At 38.6% G+C, this 20,444-nt stretch overlaps 1 protein-coding gene across 12 annotated transcripts in view; it reads left to right on the top strand.

Moving 5' to 3' along the window:
* Positions 1–20,444, top strand: part of APC (APC regulator of WNT signaling pathway) — a 140,880-nt gene that overhangs the window by 15,440 nt on the left and 104,996 nt on the right. For 3 of the 12 annotated variants that reach the window (XM_058440617.1, XM_032156666.2, XM_058440619.1), the window contains exon 1: positions 15,462–15,569. The exons of 5 other annotated variants lie outside the window; for them this stretch is intronic. In XM_058440617.1, coding sequence (XP_058296600.1) covers positions 15,510–15,569 — 60 coding nt within the window. In that variant the 5' untranslated portion in view covers positions 15,462–15,509. Of the gene's footprint in view, positions 1–14,913; positions 15,035–15,461; positions 15,570–20,444 lie in introns of those variants that run through there. 4 more of the 12 variants (XM_058440612.1, XM_032156663.2, XM_058440615.1 and 1 more) reach the window with 3 other exon arrangements.

Raw genomic sequence — 20,444 nt, 5'->3', positions numbered from 1 at the left:
ACAAAAAGTGCATGATCTAAGCCCAGCAAGGCCTGTCTTCTGAGTTTTCTTGGCCTCTCTATGTAGCATTTCTTCTTTGATATGGGGACAGGACCCTCTCTGGAATGAGGGTTTTTGACCCAAAACCAGGTTAGAGTCATGCTTTGGGCAGGTGAAAGGAGGACAGGAGAAGGTTAGAGAGAGAGATTCTGTTCCTGAGGCCTGAAGTGCCTCAACATTATTTAAAAAAAAAAAAAAGGACTATAATAAGCATTATGGGAGTGAAGAGCCAGGAACTGGCTGGGTGCGGTGGCTCACGCCTATAATCCCAGCACTTTGGGAGGCTGAAGTGGACTGATCACTTGAGCTCAGGAGTTTGAGACCAGCCTGGGCAACATGGAGAGGCCCTGCCTCTACAAAAAATAAAAAAATTATTTGGGCATGGTGGTGCAGCCTTGTGGTCCCAGCTACTCAGAAGGCTGAGATGGGAGAATTGCTTGAGCCTGTGAGGCGGAGGTTGCAGTGAGCCAAGATTACGCCACTGCACTCTAGCCTGGGGTGACAGAGTCAGACCCCATCTCAAAAAAAAAAAAAAAAAAATCCAGGAACTGTGGATGAAAACATATATATATATATATATATATATTTCACACTGTGCTAAACCTGTTGTGATATTCAGGCTTTCTTTTGTGGGAGGGGAAAACATGAAGAGAATAGTAGCTGAAAAATTTAAACATCTGTCATGGTCCCATAGGAATAATGTGTTGACTGGAATGATGATGTCCCACCCCTGCCCACAAAAAACCATTTAATTTATATGCTGTATTGACTGCCATTACTACCATGTGTAACTTTGAATAATGCTATTTCTAGAGGAAAATGAATTCAAAGTTTGAAATTGGGATGTCAGGAATATTTCATCTCCTTTTGTTGTTCTGGTGAAAGAGTTTTCCTCCTTACCTTACCATTACTGCCCCCACCGCTACTCTTTGCTAAACAATTAAAGTGGGAATTCTGTGCTTCTAAGCTACTGGGAGGGCTTTAATTTTGTGGGGGTTCAGGGTTTAATGATTAGAAATGAGAACAGAATTCAGATGAAAAAAAGAGCAGAGTTTCAGGAAGTCAGAGGATAAGGAGCTATCTGCGGAATAGTCTGATCTTTTAACGGCTCCCTTTCCCTAATCCTGAAGCAAGCACAAAATAGTTTTAGAGCTTTATGATCTCTTATTGTTAGTAAAGATGAAAAAATGAATCAGAAGTGAGCAGGCTATCCTATGCTTGTTACTTTTTCACATGTATTTTTAACAGTATACATACTCTTCATCCACTCCACAAATAATTAATTGCTACTAGATACCTGGGACAGTGCTTGTGTAGTTATGAAGAAGAAAAAGCTTGTTGTTCAGGAGCTCATAGTCTAATGGAGAGAAATAGATATTAGTTGAGTTCGTGCTTTGGGAACATGGAGAAAAAAGCACCTGGCTGCTTAGGATAGGTATGGACACCTTCACAGAATTGGGCCTTGAAGTATGAGAGGTAGTTCATTCATATTCTGCAGCTATTTGGGTACCTACTTTGGACCAGACACAATACTAGAATACATTTGAGAATACAATTATGACATACAAGAGTCTTGTCCTCAAACAGCTTTTAGTGAGAAAGACCAATATATACGTAATCCCAAGTGTGTGATAAATGAGATAGCTGGTAAGCACAGGGATCTATGGAAACATTGGGGTGGGGGTAGGGGCAGATCTAACTCTGGAAGGAGGACTTAGGGAAGGCTTTTGGGAGAGGTCATCTGAATTGGGTCCTGTAAAATGGATCCACATTACCTAGGTGAGACAGCAGAGGTAAGAACCTTCCAGTAAATGAAATGGTATAGTGATTTGGTGGTGACTGCACAGAATTCCAAATGGTTGGAGTGTAGCTAGAGTAGGTGAGTGGCGGTGGGTAAGGATGGAGGAGTGTGAAGGGCCAAGGCCATAAAGACCTTACATTTAGTGCTAGTGAGCTTAGACTTTTACTTTATCACCGTTTGGGTGCTTCGAAAGGTAGAAAATACTAATCTTGAAGGGTCTTTCTAACAGCTGGCAATTACAGATTTATTTTATTTTATTTTATTTGAGACAGTCTTGCCGTGTCACCCCAGGCTGAAGTGCAGTGGCATGGTCTTGGCTCAACGTAACCTCTGCCTCCCGGATTCAAGCCATTCTCATGCCCTAGCCTCCCGAGTTACAGACATGTGCCACTACACCCAGCTAATTTGTATTTTTAGTAGAGACAGAGTTTCACCATGTTGGCCAGGCTGTTCTCAAACTCCTGACCTCAGGTGGTCCACCTGCGTTGGTACCAGAAAGTGCTGGGATTACAGGCATGAGCCACTGTACCCAACCAGATTATTTTTGATAAGTATAACTTACAGCAATTTTTTTAAAGGTATTCCAGGCAATTGTTAAAGATTTAAACAGTAAGAGAGTGCTGCTCAGTTCTGTTCCCCAGAGGAAGTCACTGTAGTTTCTTGAGTATTCAAGCAGCATATTCTTAATACCAGAATAGTGTTAGAAACAAAACAGTTTCAAACGGAGAAGGAGGGGCTGTGCATGGTGGCTCACGCCTGTAATCCCAACAGTTTGGGAGGCTGAGGTGGGTGGATCCCTTGAGTCCAGGAGTTTGAGACCAGCCTGGGCAACATGGTGAAACCCCGTCTCTACAAAAACATACAAAAAAAAAAAATAGCTGGGCTTGGTAGTGCAGGCCTGTAGTCCCAGGTACTCAGGAGGCTGAGTTGGGAGGATCACCTGAGCCCAGGAGGTTGAATCTGCAGCAAGGTGTGATCATGCCACTGCATTCCAGCCTACGTGTCAGTGAGACCCTGTCTCAAAAAAATCCAAAGCACACATATCAAAAAAATTCCTTTACTATGGAATTCCCAAGTGTTTTGTTGAGAAAATGTAAGTATTTGAATTAAATAGCAGACCTTCTTCAGAAAAAGATTAGGAAAAAGCCCTTACCATAGTATATGAGGTACAAACTGGTTCAGGATCAAGATCCTTATTAATAGCCTGTGTCTATTTGAAATGGGAGAGTTCCCTGACCCCTCTTGCAGGATGTGCAACAGGGGAGTGGCTCATCTGTTCTGGCCACCGTCCATGCTCAAACCCCTTATGGGAGGGGGAGCACACAGATGGGCAGGTGCAGAAGCCAGGGCAAGTGCCTCTGGGCTCCGGCCCCCTGGCAGCATCCAGGGGTGGGAGCCTGCAGCTCCCGAAGCCCAGGTGGGCATTTGTTACAGTGAGCCCCCTTAGCCTTGCAGACGACTTAAGTGTTAACCAGCTCAGTACCCTCCTGGTACCCAGGTCCTTGTCTGGCATCCAGGAAGATTCACGTTGTATACGGACTTGAAGGGTGAATGCATGGGTTTTATTGAGTTGTGGAGGTGGCTCTCAGTGGGATGGATGGGGAGCTGGAAGCGGGATGGAGTGGGAAGATGATCTTCCCCTGGAGTTTGGCTGTCCAGCAGCCAATTTCCTCTCTGACCATCCCCAGGCAAACTCCTCTTGGCGTTCAGACATTCCTTTTCTTCTCTCTGCTGCACTGTTTTGCTATTCTTCTGCTCCTCCATTTGTCTCCTTGTAGAGCAGGGGGTTTGGGGTTTTTATGGGCACAGGATAAGGGGGCATGGCAGACCAGAAAGCATCTTTTGGGTGTGAATAAAGGAATGCCTGTTCCTATTTAGGACTGCAGGTTTCCAGGCCTGGAGGTGGGGCCTTTGCTGGAGAGCTGCCCTCTTCTACCCAGTATTTCCCTGTCTCCTGTCCATATCATATTGAGAGGGTATTTGAATGTGGGATGAAATTTATTCCAATTCTTGAACCTTTCTGCTTGTATAAAAGGTGTATGACACTTAAGATAATTCACCTGACCTTGGAGTACTTGGCAGAGAAAGTTTAAAAAGACTTATAAAGTAAATATGAAGTCTTAATTTTAAAACATTGATCTATTTTGAAAAAGGGAATTACATTTATTAGATTGTCCTGATTTTCTTTTCTCTCTTCCCTCTGAGAACATAATATTAAATAGGCATTATGAACACCTTTATTAGGTGACTCATTCTCCTAATGCTTAAAATGAGTCTGTAATATATATTAGATGCTATTCGGTCGGTGCAAAAATAATTGCGGTTTTTGCCATTGAAAGTAATGGCAGCCTACTCTTAGGGGTAGTCAGATGATCGAGAGGTTTCCAATTTGATTGACGTAGTCCAGTAATGCTAGATTTTTTTGTTTCATTTTACTTAATAGTAAGTTGGGAACCTTGCAAACACTTATCTTCGGATATTCAGAGTGAAATAATTTTATAATCTATGTTTTTAAAAAATCCAGCCTGTAGCAAGAGGAAGGAAAGACATTCAAAAAGGAAGAAAATGGTATAGCATTAGGCAATGCCATCTACAGTTACTAAATATGATATTTGAAAAGCTTATATTTCCTCTTTCAGGGTAAGAATTTGGTATTATTGGTATAAGAACAAAAGTCTTTTGACCCAAGGCTTTGGTTTCAAGTTCTAAATGCCATTACTGTGCCCTGTATTTATTCTTTCATAAACACCCAATTTTGTTTTTAACATCAGCGTTGAGATTTTTCTTATCATTATGATGTATTTTAAGGGCTGATTTGTGTGTTATAAACTGATTTATCAGGGAACCCGGGCATTTTAGGACATTTTAAATATTAAATGAATGGTCACTTTAATCTTGTTTTCTTGGGAAAAAGGCTTTAAAAAAATCATCCTATGGGCTACTCTTTCTTGAATCCAAGTGCATACACATTTGGTGCTGTTTTGGTGACCTTCATTCACTAAGCTCCTCAGTGTTAAAATGATATCTTTATGAATACAGTTTGTATTGTAAAATTGTACTTTTGGGGGCGGTCTTGTAGCTGTTTTAGGTTTTAAGTAGAGGTCAAAGTATAAAAAAAATTGAACAAGACATACTTAAATACACAGGCAAGCATAAAACCTTGTTTTAAACATTTAACTTAAAAAAAAATCAGAATTTTATCCCCCCTAGGAAAGGATAATTTAAAATGAGCTTGTCCAACCCACAGCTTTGAATGCGGCCCAATACAAATTCATAAACTTTCTTAAAACATTATGAGATTTTTTTGCAATTTTGTAAAGCTCATCAGCTGTGGATAGTGTTACTGTGTTTGTTGTTGTTGTTGTTGTTGTTGTTGTTGTTGTTTTGAGACAGAGTCTGTCTCTGTTGCTCAGGCTGGAGTGCAGTGTTGCGATCTCAGCTCACTGCAGCTTCCACCTCCTGAGTTCAAGCGATTCCCCAGCCTCAAACTCCTGAGTACCTGGGATTACAGGCGCCCACCACCATACCCGCCTATTGTTTTTTTGTATTTTTAGTAGAGACGAGGTTTCACCGTGTTGGCCAGGCTGCTCTTGAACTCCTGACCTCAAGTGATCCACCCACCTCAGCCTCCCAAAGTGCTGGGAATACAGGCGTGAACCACCGCACCCAGCCAGTGTATTTTATGTGTGGCTAAAGACAATTCGTCTTCCAAGGTTGCTCAGAGAAATCAAAATATTGGACATCCCTGGAAAACACTGCATACCCTGAAATTGAAGTTTTAACAGATTAGGACATGTTAAGAATTTAGAAAAATAAAGTTCTTACGCACAGTTTTTCTAAATCTTTTGTTAATTGGGTAAAATGATTGTCAGAGGTGATTGTGGTTTTTTTTCTTTGTTTTATCAACATCATAGAATTTATAAACGTTTTTTATAGAGTGTATGACTTAGAGGAGTTTTTTTTTTTTTTTTTCCTGCAATCATATTTTCCAGTTGAAAAAGCTTTTGGCCATTACATTTAGCTATAAATTAGTAATAGTGTGCATATGATTTCTGATTATTTTTCCTCTTGAGCCAGAACTAGAAACTGGTCCTGTAATATTTGTGGATCTTGTTCTAATTACATATCCCTTTTTATTTGAAATACTTAATATTTTCATTGCCTATATGGTGAATTCTGAATTTTTTAACCTAACACATAATATTGAAATCTCTGCCCTGAAAAATTCCTAAACATCCTTGAAGTCTAGTTCTGTTACTACTTTCTCTCTGAAATCTTTTTTGATTACCTAGCTGGAAACGATCTAATTTCCCATTCTTTAACAGTACATTCCCTTGTATTAAAACTAATGCGGTAAATGTCTTAGTCCCCTTCTAGATTATAAATTCTCTTACTCATTATTGTATCATCTACATTCATACATTGAACAAAAAGCACCAAGCACTGTTATAGTGCGAGGGAAACAGCAGCGCAGGAGAATCTTGGTTCTTGTCTTCATGGGATTTATATTCCACTTTGGAAAACAATGATGAGAGAGACAGAAAATTAAATAAATACATAGATAGAGCTTTTCAGATCTCAAATGCTTAGAATATGAAACTCCATGATGTGGTAGAAAGTTTGAGGATAGCACCAGTGCGTTGATAAGGTGATCATGGAAGGTGTGATCTTTGAAAATTTGACATTTATGCCAAAACCTGAATGACATGAAGCACTAATCATTTGAAGATTTGGAAGCAGAAGTTTTGAGGCTGAAGGAAAGGTAGTTCTAAGGCATAAGAAAGAGGTAGGTGGGAAAGGACAGGAGAAGTGGTAAGAATGGGATCTAGATTATGCAGAGTTGTAAACCAAGGTAAATAATTTAAAATTTATTCTGATTACACTGGGAAGCCAGTGAACAGTTTGAAATTTTTAAGGGCTCATGTCGTTACATTGGGTCTACCCAGGATAATCTCCCGATTTTAAGGTCAGCTAACTAATAAACTTAATTTTATCTGCCAAGTTCCTTTTACCATATAATATAGTGTATTCACTAGAGTAACACCAGAGGGCAAGTCTTGAGGGCCTAAATGCTGCCAAATTTTGCATGCATAGGTTTTATTTAATCTAATATATATTTAATATCTTACAAGGGCAGTGAAACAGAACTAACTTAGGGTAGCTGAGTTGTTGAGTCATCACAGTTTTTCTGATTTCTTTTGCCTTTACTAATATGCCCACTCCTTGGCATTACCTCTTATTTGCCATTGCCCATACGATAACGCCAAACTCTGTTTCTCTTTAGTTATTTAACTAAATTAACATAAAGATGTCTCCTGCATTTAGAGAAATTTTGTTGTAGATATTTTCCAGAGTGATCTGTATTTTCTCATGGATAAAAGTTTATGGGTGGATTCATTGTAGATTCTAAAAGGACATTTTCAAATCTGTTTTAGTTTTCTTATTTTTACCTATTCTGATTATAATTCATTCATTCAATAAATATTTATCAAGTACCTACTGCTGCAGAGCCAGCTATTATGTAGTAAGCATCAGAATGACAACAGCTGAACAAGTAACTTCTTATGAGGGATGAGACTTGAAAAAATACAAGCTGCTCTGAGAGGTACCTTAGTGAAGGAAATTGCTGCTGAGACATGGAGGATGAGGCACTATAGTCAGCATTGGCTTTGAAGGCGGACTGCCTTTTCACTGTTGGGTGAATTTGGATACTCGTTAAAATTTCTTTGAGCCTCAATTTTCCATGCATGTGAATAGTGATACCTTTATCTCTATAGAAGTTTTGTTAGGGTTAGATTAGATTGAATATATGAAAATGCCTAACATAATGTTTGCCACTGGTTTAGAAGCATATTTATCATGAAACTAATGAAGTTTAGTGAACCTAATTGCATGGCCCTTTCTAAGGCCCTTGCAGGAGCAGCCCTAGCAATCTTGAATTAATTTGTGTTTTTCTTAAGGACCCTCCCACCCACCTGCCCCTTTATTATAGGCTCCTGGTTGCCACAAAATCTGAATCTGCCTTTGGCCACAGGTTAAGTGAGAAGCAAATGTTAATTTCTCTCTCCTCTAATGTTGTAACTTCAGTTCGTGTTCAACCTAGAAGTACTTAACTTAAAAAAAATGGAAAGAAATTATATATATTAGGTTGTAGGAATTTTATAAAATTCAGAAAAGCTAAAATTCTTGTAATTCCTGGGGAGGAAACATGATATTTTATCTCTCTCTGCTTTTCTCTGTGTACATACGCAACTTATTTTTTAAAAGCTAGTCTATATCATATTAAACACACAATATTCTGCATTTTCACATATGGATTATACAATTATATATCATATAATTTTATTTTACAACATAATTTTAATCGTCTTATAAATGTGCCAAAAGTATAATTAACCAAGCTGTTGTTAGTAATCGTTGAGGTTTTTTCTAACATTTCAGTAGTATAAGTAATGCCGAATTACAAATCTTTGTAGCGGTATCTGTACATAGGATAATTTCTTTTAATTGGGCTTGCTTGAGTATAAGAATTGCCTTTGTCCATTTTCTGCTACTATAACAAAATACCTGAGACTGGGCAATTTATAATGAACAGAAATTTATTGGTTCATAGTTATAGGAGCTGAGACGTCCAAGAGCATGGCACCAGCATCTGGTGAGGGCCTTCTTGTTGTGTCATCCCAAGGTGGAAGGAGGAAGGACAGGAGAGGGCCAGAGCAAGCAAAGGATCAAATTTGTAGCCTCAGGCTTTTTAATAAAACACATTAATCCATTACTGAGAGTGGAACATGAATACCTCCCATTATGCTCCAGCTCCCAACACTGTTGCGTTGGGGATTAAATTTCCGACACAGGCTTTTGGGGGACATACTCAAATCATAGTAAACATTTTAAGCATTTTAAAGACTCATGTGTCCTCACTGACCCTACAATATTATTTTAAAGTATCATTGCCTATTTTTATAGTACTCTTGTGTTTATTTCTATTTCTTTGATCATTTGATAGACTAAAACATTCTTCTGGGGTTTTTTGGTTTAGTTTTGTTTTTTTTAGACAGAGTCTTGCTCTGTTGCCCAGGCTGCAGTGCAGTGGCACGATATCAGTTCACTGCAGCCTCTGCCTCCCAGGCTCAAGTGATTCTTGTGCCTCAGCATCCCGAGTATCTGGGACTACAGGCATGTGCCACCTCACCTGGCTAAGTTTTATATTTTTAGTAGAGACAGGATTTCGCCGTGTTGGCCAGGCTAGTCTCAAACTCCTGGCCTCAAGTGATCTGCCCACCTTGGCCTCCCAAAGTGCTGGGATTACAGGCATGAGCCATTGCACATGACCAGAACATTTTTCTATGTATTTATTAGTCCTTCATATTTTTTCTCTTGTTAATTGCCAGTACTTATGTAAGATACCTGGAAAGCTTTTTGACAGGAAGAAGTAAGTTTCTTTTTCCTATAAGCAAGTCCTGAGGCTGTATAACACTCCAAATTAAAAGGCTATTTCAAAATGGTTTCCCTACTGTAGTGCAGTGGGAACTTTGAGAGCATTGCTTGGTGTTTCACATCCCTGGCAGCACATACCAAAGCTTGGGCACTACCCACAGATTCTTTCTTGGTGTTTTAAAAGCTCCTCGGAGTACTAAAGGGATTCTGCAGTGTAACAGTTAAGCTCAGAAACTTAGTCCCGTGGCTGCATCACAACATTTGTTTTTCCAGATACGGGGGCCAGAGTTTTAACTTAAAATATTCCATTTCCTCAGTAGAAGGTTATATTTTACAATAATATTATTGAACAATTGCTGTACTATTATTCCATGAGGGCATCTTAATTGAATGCCCTTTGCGGGTTAGTTTAAAATCACTTCTTAAAATAATAAACACCTATGTAGAAAACATTGTGATACACACCATGAGATATGAGACAAAATCAGGTGTGGGCTCTTCCCTTGGGATTTTTATAGTCAGGAATGGGATAGGAGGTGTATACACACAGGCACAAAATGTGTTTGTGCCATAAAAGATGTAGGAACAATGAAGGGAAGAGGAGATGAATTGATTCTAGGTGGGTTGCTGGATTACTTCATGGGAATTTATGTTTAAGCCAAACCATGATTTGAGCCAGTAGGGCAATTAATCATCCTTTACTTTAAAAAATTGTTTCAGTTTATAAAGCTTGTTCATAATACATAATGGTCCTTATTACAGCTCTGCAAGATAAGTCAGTTATTCCCATTTTATAGATGAAGGAGTAGTCAAGTCTTAGAAAAGTTAAATGACTTTTCCAGCGTTATCAAGCTACAAAGTGAAAGATTCAGAACTTGAACCTGAGTCTTCAATCGCCATATGCTGGAGCCTTCTAAAGTATCTCAGTAGAGTAGCAAAGAGCCATACGAGTAAGAAGCTATAAGTTTTAGGAAGGGCTGATTAGTTAATTTTATTATTAGGATGCAAGTTCTGAAATAGTTGGAGATAAAGCTATAGTATGGTCATCGGAATAATGGCTCCCTATAAATATCTGCTTCCTAGTCCCCAGAATCTATGAATATGTTAGGTTATGTGACAAAAGGGAATTAAGATGGCTAATGAGGTAACTTGAAAATAGGGAGATCATCCTGGATTATTGAGGTGGGCCAAATGTAAGGGTCTTTAAAGAGGTTATGTAAGAGTGGAAGAGGGAGGCAGAAAAATGAGAGTCAGAGAAGGAGATTTGAGAAGGAGCAAGGTCAGTCCTGCAGAATGAGAAAGACTCAATCCACCATTGCTTGCTCTGAAGATGGAGGCAAAGTGCTGTGACCCATAAAATACAGTGAATCTGTAAAAGCCAGGAAGGACAAGGAAACAGATTCCCCCTTAGAGCCTCTAGGAAGAAGTGCAGCCCTGCAGACACCTTGATTTTAGCCTAATGAGACCCATTTTAGACTTCTGACCTACAAAACTGTAAGTTATCAAATTTGTGTTTTAAGACACTAAATTTCTGGTAATTTGTTTTGGCAGCCATAGGACATTTAATACGCTTAGGAAGTATTTTAGTGTAGGAAGACTAATTAACATGACCTCAGGGCACTCCATGACCAAACTCCAAACTATCTTAGTTCCACTGTCAGCAGTGGAAAGACATGGAATGTTCTTGAGCAAAAGTGTGAAGAACTATTTTGGTGTTTGCTGATTAGAGGGTATATTGGCGAGAGGAAAATTAATTAAGATTCTATTAGATGCTAGGAACACTTCTTTTGAGACTTACTCCTTGAGGTAACATAGAACATACAGGTAAGTCTTTCCTGTAGAAGACTATGAATATATCTCCCAGTCCTGTGTGGCTGTTCACGTCTGTAATCACAGCACCTTGTGAGGCCAAGGCAGGAGGATCACCTGAGGTCAGGAGTTCTAGGTTACAGGGAGCTGTGCTCATGCCACTACACTCCAGCCTGGGTGACAGAGCAAGACCTTGTCCCTAAAAAAAAGGGAGATGGTTAGATGGATGGATAGACAGACAGATATAAAGATAGACACATAGGTCAAGATCTCCCACTTAGTTTATACATCACTGAAAATCTCATTGCCATTGTAACATTTCACCTCGTTCTCGTATCCCATGAAAAATACAGAACCAATTTGGCACACATCTAACTTATCTCTTCTTAGGCTTTCCATCGTACCATAACTAACTATAAATCCAAACACTGAAAGGTTTCTAAGTCTGAGCTTTGTTGCCTTAGTACCTGTAGAAGTTAAGTTTACACTAGTAACTGTTTTTTCAATGCATAATTATTATTTTGAAAGGAAAAAAAGCTTGTTGATATCTGTAGGCATAACTCTATTCTATGTCTGAGGTCTTCAGTAAAGAGACACAGTTAAGTTTATCAATAAAGCACCAGAGTCAATTAAGGCGACTGAAAGGAGCACTAATTTTAACTTTGTTTTACACTAGTTAATATTGTCAGTATTCTTCTTGTCCGTTTTTTAAACCACAAGTCTTAAATTAGGCCAAAAGTGCCTAGGTGAAAATGGAATGGAAAGGGTTTTTGTGTGTGTGTGTGTGTGTGTGTGTGTGTGTGTGTGTGTGTGTTTTTGAGATAGAGTCTTGCTTTGTCACTGAGGCTGGAGTGCAGTGGTGTGATCTTGGCTCACTGCAGTCCCCGCCTCCCAGGTCCAAGAGATTCTCATGCCTCAGCCTCCCAAGTAGCTGGGGAATGTAATATTTAAGACATTAAGAATCCTATTAATCCTATTTAGTCATTTTTTTTTTTGTAGCTGCAGAAGGTTCAGAAGGGTTTTTTAAGTTGAATTATATGTTCGTATTTACAACATTTACGTATGAAACCATTTACTAAAAGCAATGAAGCTGGTTATAACAAACACTGGTACTGAAAGTAAGAGATATGTCTGTCAGTGCGGTCTTTAAACAGTGTTACACAATTTATTTCTGTTTCATTTTGATCAGAAAAAATAGATATATTTTTTGAGACGTGGTCTCTGTTGCGCAGGCTGGAGTACAATGGCGAGATCTCAGCTCACTGCAACCTCTGCCTCCTGGGTTCAAGTGATTCTCCCACGTTAGCCTCTTGAGTAGCTAGGACCACAGGTGCGTGCCATCACAGCTGGCTAATTTTTTTGTATTCTTGGTAGAAGTGAGGTTTCGCCATGTTGCCCATGCTGGTCTCGAACTCCTGAGCTCAAGCGATCTGGCCACTTCGGCCTCCCAAACTCCTGGGATTATAGGCATGAGCCACTGCACCCCGCCTAGAAAATATTTTTAATGCATATATACATATATGTATATGTAGTGTAAATAACATCTTCAATTAAATAGAGATGGCAGGAGCTTTATTCTGAGCTATGTGCAAACTTGGTAACACAAGGTAATGCTTCAATAATTTTCCATGTTGAAATTTGGCGCAATATACTTTGATTATATATCTATATTTAATTATAGTTTTTTAAATAGCTAAGCAGTTTTAAAAATTCAAATTAAACTTTTGTGGAATCTCTACTGGTTTGAAAAATATTACTGAGTAATTGGCAACATTGTAAAATATAAAAATTTTTAACTTGGCTTTCCTTTAGATTTGAAGCATAGTGACTAATGAACATATAATGGTCATAGCATTCTTTACAACTCTGTCATTTAAGTCACTGATGAATATCTATGATACATGCAGTAAAAATTTAGACAAACATTTTGGCTACAAACTGGTTTACTAAATAATAGCTTGAATCATAGTCTGAGTCAAGAGTAATAGGCTTACAATTGTGTCTTAGGGTACTAAGAAGTTCTTTTGAGGAGCTTTTAAAAGGTATTCTTTGTTTTGAAAGACCGTTTTCCTTCTGGAAGTTCTAGGCCTTATGAGAAATTACCTATTCTGAATTTGTCACAAATAATGACTTGTAAATAAGTCCTGTGCAGTGAATCATGTGCTTTCAGTAAGAGGATTTTGAAAGCCTTTTGTAAAACGAAGTCATTCTCATAACAGAGTTATTTAGGATAGAATCAAATTGATTTACATGCTTTATTTATTTCAAATATGAAGGGAAATTGTTTCTAAATATATTTAGACTTTTAATAGAACAGTAGTATGCCATCAGTGTGGAAATAACTCACTTGTTAATTAAATAAATATTTAGGGTGTATTTGCTGTATATCAGGCATTGATATACAGGGGCTAATGAAAGAGGAAAAAAAAAAAAGCCTGAAAGGAGAGCAGAAATAGCTCCATAATCTCACTTTCCAGGGATAACCTCTATGGACATTTTGTTGTGTGTCTTACTTTTCTAATATATACATTTTTTAATCGGATGGAATTGCCTCAAATATGCTATTTAATAGCTTGCTTCTTTTCATACTATTTGAAAATTAAGAAACGATTATAATATGCTTCATTTAAAAACTTTAAGTTTAGGCCGGGCACAGTGGCTCACTCCTGTAATCCCAGCACTTCGAGAGACCAAGGTGGGCGGATCACGAGGTCAGGAGATTGAGACCATCCTGGCCAACATGGTGAAACCCCGTCTCTACTAAAAATACAAAATTTAGCTGGGCATGGTGGCATGTGCCTGTAGTCCCAGCTACTCGGGAGGCTGAGGTAGGAGAATCGCTTGAACCCGGGAGGTGGAGGTTGCAGTGAGCTGAGATTGCACCACTGCACTCCAGCCTGGCGACAGAGCAAGACTCTATCTCAAAACAAAAACAAAAACAAAAACAAAACAAAAAAACTTGAAGTATAGTATCCTTTTAAATTTTAAATAGGTGATAGAAACTGGTTTCCCCCATTTAAACCAGAATTTAAGTTTAACTTTATACATTCTTGACAATTTGGATTTTGTCTTTCAACCTCATAAAATTAGTAATTTAAGCTTCACCTGGTTAGATTTAAATGCAATGTAGAATTTGCATTAAAATACCACATTAAAGCCTCATATTTGTAGTAGCTAACAGCACTATTATGTATGTGTCAGGGACTGCTCTAAATGCTTCATATATATTAACTCCTCTATTCTGTACTTCTGTTCCCATTTTATAGAGCAGGAGATTGAAACACTGAGAGGTTAAGTAACTAAAGTTACAGAGCTAGAGTGACAGAAGTAAAGCTTCAACCCAGGCAACCCAGACTCCAGAGTTCTGGTCTCCACTACTAATGCTAGCATAGCTTTTCTGGTAACTTTTTAATTCAAATATAATTCGAGTGATCTAACAAGTCATCACTCTAACAACTCAGTAACTTGTAATGTAAAATTATTCGTTGTAATACGTTTAATATAATTGTTTCTCTGTGCTGCAAAATCATAGCAAACGAGATGTAATTTCTCACTCTCCCACCCACCTCCAGCATCTTGTGCTAATCCCTCTGCCCTGCGGACCTGCCCAAACTCTTTACTATGCGTGTCAACTACCATCAACTTCCTTGCTTGCTGGGGACTGGGACCGTGAGGGCATACCCCCGAGGGGTACGGGGCTAGGGCTAGGGCTAGGCAGCTGTGCTGTTGGGCGGGGCCCTGTGTCCTTCTGCGGAGTGCGGGTCTGGAAGCGGAGAGAGAAGCAGCTGTGTAATCCGCTGGATGCGGACCAGGACGCTCCCCATTCCCGTCGGGAGCCCGCCGATTGGCTGGGTGTGGGCGCATGTGACCGACATGTGGCTGTATTGGTGCAGCCCGCCAGGGTGTCACTGGAGACAGAATGGAGGTACTGCCGGACTCGGAAATGGGGTAGGTGCTGGAGCCACCATGGCCAGGCTTGCTGCAGGGGGAGGGGGAAGGCGGTTTTCCCTTGCACTGTCTTAAACCGATGGCCTTTCCTTGGCACAGGGTCCACTGCAGCATGCCAAACGAGGAGGCAGGGGCGTCGTCCCCCCGCCCCCCACTGCAGCACTGGAGATGGATTTCCTGTACTTCGGATCCAGGGTTTTTGACAGAAGAGGAAGAAGGGGGAGGGGTAGAAGTGTTATGGGGAGTCTGCTGAGAAAAAGCTGTTTTTGAAGCTAGAAGGGGTTTTTGTTTTTATAATACCATTTGACAGAGTGGAATAACAGTATCTAAGGAAACGGGTAGAGGACAACAAAGAATGGAGCATATTCATGGCGAGGAGCAAAAGCTCTACCCCATTGAAAGGCTTCTTTTCCTCCCTGGCGACAAGGACACATGCAGTGGTGGCCAAAAGAGAGAGGAGACAAAACCGCTGCTGATGGCTGATGTGAATCTAGTGGAAAGAGCTACTGGGGATGAGAGAAAGAGGAGGAGGCAGGTACTGCAGAGCGTGAGTGGTGGTGTTGGTTGGTGAAATATTGGTCACCAGTAGTGTGCCTGCTTTTGTAAAACATCTGAGTAAACTCCCTGTGAATAGGGTGGCAAAAAGATACCAGTGTCTTTGTTAGTTACAAAATGCAGTGGTAGTGGCTTTTTGCGGATGACTGCAGCAGTGCTTTTTCTCCCTCTATTAGGCTGAAAAGACAACTGCAGAGGAATAAGAAACCTTGCAGCAAATGCTGGGGGTAGAAGCCCATTTACAAGAAGCCATAGTTTATAAATGCAGCCTGAACAGCAGAAAAAAAATTACTGTTTTTTAAAGTAGGAAAAATATCAGGCTATGAATGTTTTGTCAGTGGAATATATTGGACACTTTGATTCTACATCACGAAAGAGATGCTCAAATTCTTTGATTTAACATAAATCCTATAGGAAATCTTAATAAATTATGTATGAAACAGTGGATCTTTTCCTTTGTTAGTGAGCTTTTATGCCATTAATTAGGTCATTCAAGAGCAAACCACTTTACAATGTAAATTACTTTGTCAAAAATTATGGTGAACAAATTTTTGTAGGCCTAATATTTAAGACTTATATTTAAGTAATTTCATATTTCTCTTTGGTTGGTTTTAGATAACACTGAATAAATATTTAAGATATTTATTCAGTGTGCAAATATTTTAAATTAAAGCAACATGGCTTTTCTTCTAGATGTGTTTCTGTTTAGTGAATACTCATAAGATATACTCTTGATATAAAGTGTTTTTCATTGAGCTTATTTTTTTTTCCTTTACCTAAATGTAAAAGCCTATCTTTATGCATATTTATAGTAGCCAGCCTGCCACACCTCCCCACTCCCTGAACAAGGATGGCAGTGGCTTTGTAAAGCCCTCCAGGGTCAGTGACAGTGTCTCTTAAATAATGTTTATGTAATAGAGAGTCTTAAGATGACCTATTATATTGTTTCAGTAATATTTTCAAGGTAATACGGAATTGGGCTGGCTTAGATAAATAAGACTACATAAATTTTTCACTGATAAATTTAAATAGTTCTTTAAAAAATTATTTCTGCTTTAAGAATTACTTGATCATGGATATCAGGGTTAATAGTACTTAGGAGCCGGGCGTGGTGGCCCATGCCTGTAATACCAGCTAAACAGGAGGCTGAGGGAAGCTGAGGCAGGAGGATAACTTGAGCCTTGGAGTTCAAGACCAGCCTGGGCAACCAAGCAAGACCCTATCTCAAAAAAAAAGTACTTAGAGTCTCTTTTTTAAAATCTGATGGAAACTATAGCTAGAACTGAAGATGTCACATTAAAATTCCAAATGAAATTTAACAGCTAATATTACTCAGTTCTTTGAATTCCATTAGCATAGTGTTTGAGAGTTTATAAAATTATTATTTTTACATAAATTACCTTCTTTTACCATTTTAACAGCTCAGTGTAGCATTATCTTTATTTTAAATGTTAGAGACTCCTAATCAACTATGTTGTGACTTTATCCCAGGTCAAATATTTTATAACAATGTAAACAATTTAAGTCTTCTATTTTATTCTAATTCTATAAAACTATAATGCCTCTTATTACATACATACAAAATAATATATGACAGAGGTAATTTGAAAAACAGTGTAAGTCACTGACAAATTATTTAAAAAATGAAAAGGCAATCCTACTTGGTTGTGGATTTTTATCTACAATATAAGAATGCTTTAAAAAATACCTGGTGACTAAGCAAATGGAGAAGCAGCAGTTTTCATAATGACATTCATAAACATTTTTTTAAAGATCATCTTATTAATCATATGAACACATCTGAGTAGAACAGTGTTAGATTGAGATGTTTTTCTGAATTAAACAAGAAATAAAGAACTAAAGTTTATTTCATTCCTCTTGTAGTATATCTAATCTATGACTGAGCTATTGGCTTTAGTGGTCTTTGAAATTATTCACTGCTCTTATATGGCCTGAATTGTGCTATTAAGGAATTTAAAATTAAATATTCATAAATGTTTTATGAACTGAATTTAAGCTCTTGAAGTTTTTGTTTTTTCTTTTTTCTTTTTTTTTTTTTTTGAGACAGGGTCTCACTTTGTCCACCCAGGCTGGCGTGCAGTAGCAAACATGGCTCACTGCAGCTTCAACCTCCCAGGCTCAAGTGATGATCCCGCTTCAGCCCCCCAGGTAGCTGGGACTACAGGCGCATATCAGCATGCACAGCTAATTTTTGTATTTTTTGTAGAGATGGAGTTTTGCCATGTTGCCCAGGCTGGTCTCGAACTCCTGAGCTCAAATGATCCTCCCATCTCAGTCTCCCAAAGTGCTGGGATTTACAGGTGTGAGCCACCGTGAAGTTTTTCCATTTGCATTAATTGCTCTGTAGGTTTTACCATTTTTGTCTGTTTTATAAACTGTTACTCATTTTATGAAATTTAACCAATCTTTTATACTTGTATATGTTTAAATGTTCTCTTCAATTTTGATCTCCCTTCTCCCCCTTTTCTTGTATTAGAATCTGAAACCTACCTGTGCAGCACATAAAATGGGATAGAGTATTATGGTTCAGAAAAAAATGGGTAATAGTTTAGGAAATACATTCACTACATATTTATTAGGATACCTTCTAAATATCATCTGTGAAAGATGCTGGAGTCAAATAAGACACATAAACTAATCCCTAAGAAAACTCATGGCAGAATTATGTGAAATTTCATTACAAGTTAAACACTGCTTTGGCTACTCGTAGGTTATTTAAAGATTTATATAATCTAAGATATCCTGTAATTTAGAAGAATATGGTGGATTGCTCTTTGAAACACTGCTTTTTCATAAAATCTGCTTAGAGTCACAGAGAATTTTTGAAAACTAAATTACTTTTGAAGTACTAAGTATCTTGAATGTACAATGAGAACATTAACTGAATAGGTATGTTCTCAAAAGTTGACTTTCGTAAATCAAATCATACATCATCAGTTGATACAAGGTAAGCCTTCTCCCCGTTATTCTCACACCCTGCTCCCACGCCTCTTGTGTTTTTAAATATGCATAAATTCTTGAGAAATAGCATCATTTTGTGAGTCTGTTTTTTTACAGTTAATGAGATTTTTTTAAAAAATTTTATTGTGATAAATATACATAAAATTTACCATCTTAAGCACTTTTAAGTGTACAGTTCTGTGGCATTAAATACATTCACATTGTTGTGCAACCATCACCACCACCCATCTCTAGAAATTTTTAATCTTCCCTAATTAAAACTCTGTGCACGTTAAACACTAACATGCCATTTTCCCCTCCCCCCAACCCTTGGCAACCACCACTCCACTTTTTGTCTCAAAGAATTTGACTATTCTAGGAACCTCTAATAAGAAAGCCATTTAATATTTATTCTTTTGCACCTGGCTTATTTCACTTAGCATAATGTCTCAAAGGTTCATCCATACTATAGCGTGTGTCAGAATTTCTTTCCTTTTTAAGTCTGAATGATGTTCCATTGCATGTATATGCCACATTTTGTTCATTCATCTGTCAGTGGACAGTTCAGGTTGTTTCCACCTTTTGTCTTATGAATAATAATGCTGCTATGAACGTGGGTGTGCAAGTGTCTGCCTGGGTTTTACTTTTTTGTGTGTACTCAAACCTGTGTTTTTAATTTACATAATTTTTGAACGTTATTAACTCAATACTGTTTTTAAGATCTATCCATTTTACTTTATGTCCATCTAGTTTGTGATGCTAACTCTACTGTATGGTATCCTATAGTACCTATCACTGTTCCTCCAGTGAAGGCTGTAAGTTTTCTCCAAATCCCGTTAACCACAAACACCTTTATGATATACATTCTTATACATGTCTCTTTAGGGACTATGTTATTTATGTACTTCTGTATAACAAATTGTACCAAAACTTAGTGGCTTAAACAGTTTCTGTGGGGCAGGAATTCAGGAATGTCTTAGTTGGATGGTCTGACTCAGGCGGGATCTCTTACGAAGTTGCAGTCACGATGTCAGTCACAGATACAGTCATCAGGGCTTGACTAGACTGATGGATCTTCTTCCAAGATGGCTAACTCACACAGTCTCAGTTTTTCATTGGCTATTGGCAAGAGACCTCAATTCCTTGTCATGTGGGCCTTTCTATGGGGCTGCTTGAGTGTCTTAATGACATAGCAGCTGGCTTCCCTCAATGATTCTAACAGAAAGGCCATTTATGATCTAGACTCAGAAGCCACACACCATCGCTTCTGCTGTATTCTCTTTATTAGATGGGAGTCACTAAGTCCAGCCCACCAAAGAGAGGAATTAGGATCCACCTCTTAAAGGAGTAGGGTCAAAGAATTTATGATATATTTTAAGATCATTACATCGACCAGTGAAACAGTTTCACTGGATTTATCCCTAGGAGAGGGATCACTGGATTATAGGGCATTGTTTCCTATTGCTGTTGTAACAAATTAACACAAACTTAGTGGTTTAAGACAACACAAATGTATTATCTTGCAGTCCTGGAGATCAGACACGGTTTTCACTGGACCAAAATCAAGATATCAGTGGCTCTGCGTTTCCTCTAGAGATTCTATGGAAGAGTCCATTTTCTTGCTTTTCTTTAGCTTCTTGTGTCATGGCCTCTTTCTCCATCTTCAGTGCCAGCAGCATTCTAAATCTCTCTCTGAATCTGACCCACTGCTGCTCTTGTCACATATTCTTCTCTGACCCTTCTCTGCCTCCTTCTTAAAAGAACCTTTGTGATTACATTGGGTCCACCCGGATAATCCAGGAAAATCTGCTTCAAGATCTTTAACTTAATCACATCTGCAGAGTTCCTTTAGCCATGTAAGGTAACACATTCATAAGTTTTGGGGACTAGGATT

Source organism: Hylobates moloch, unplaced genomic scaffold (assembly GCF_009828535.3).
Source record: "Hylobates moloch isolate HMO894 unplaced genomic scaffold, HMol_V3 SCAFFOLD_6, whole genome shotgun sequence".
NCBI lineage: Eukaryota > Metazoa > Chordata > Mammalia > Primates > Hylobatidae > Hylobates > Hylobates moloch.
The sequence above is the reverse complement of the archived record's forward strand: the minus strand, read 5'-3'. Positions and strand labels throughout refer to the sequence as shown.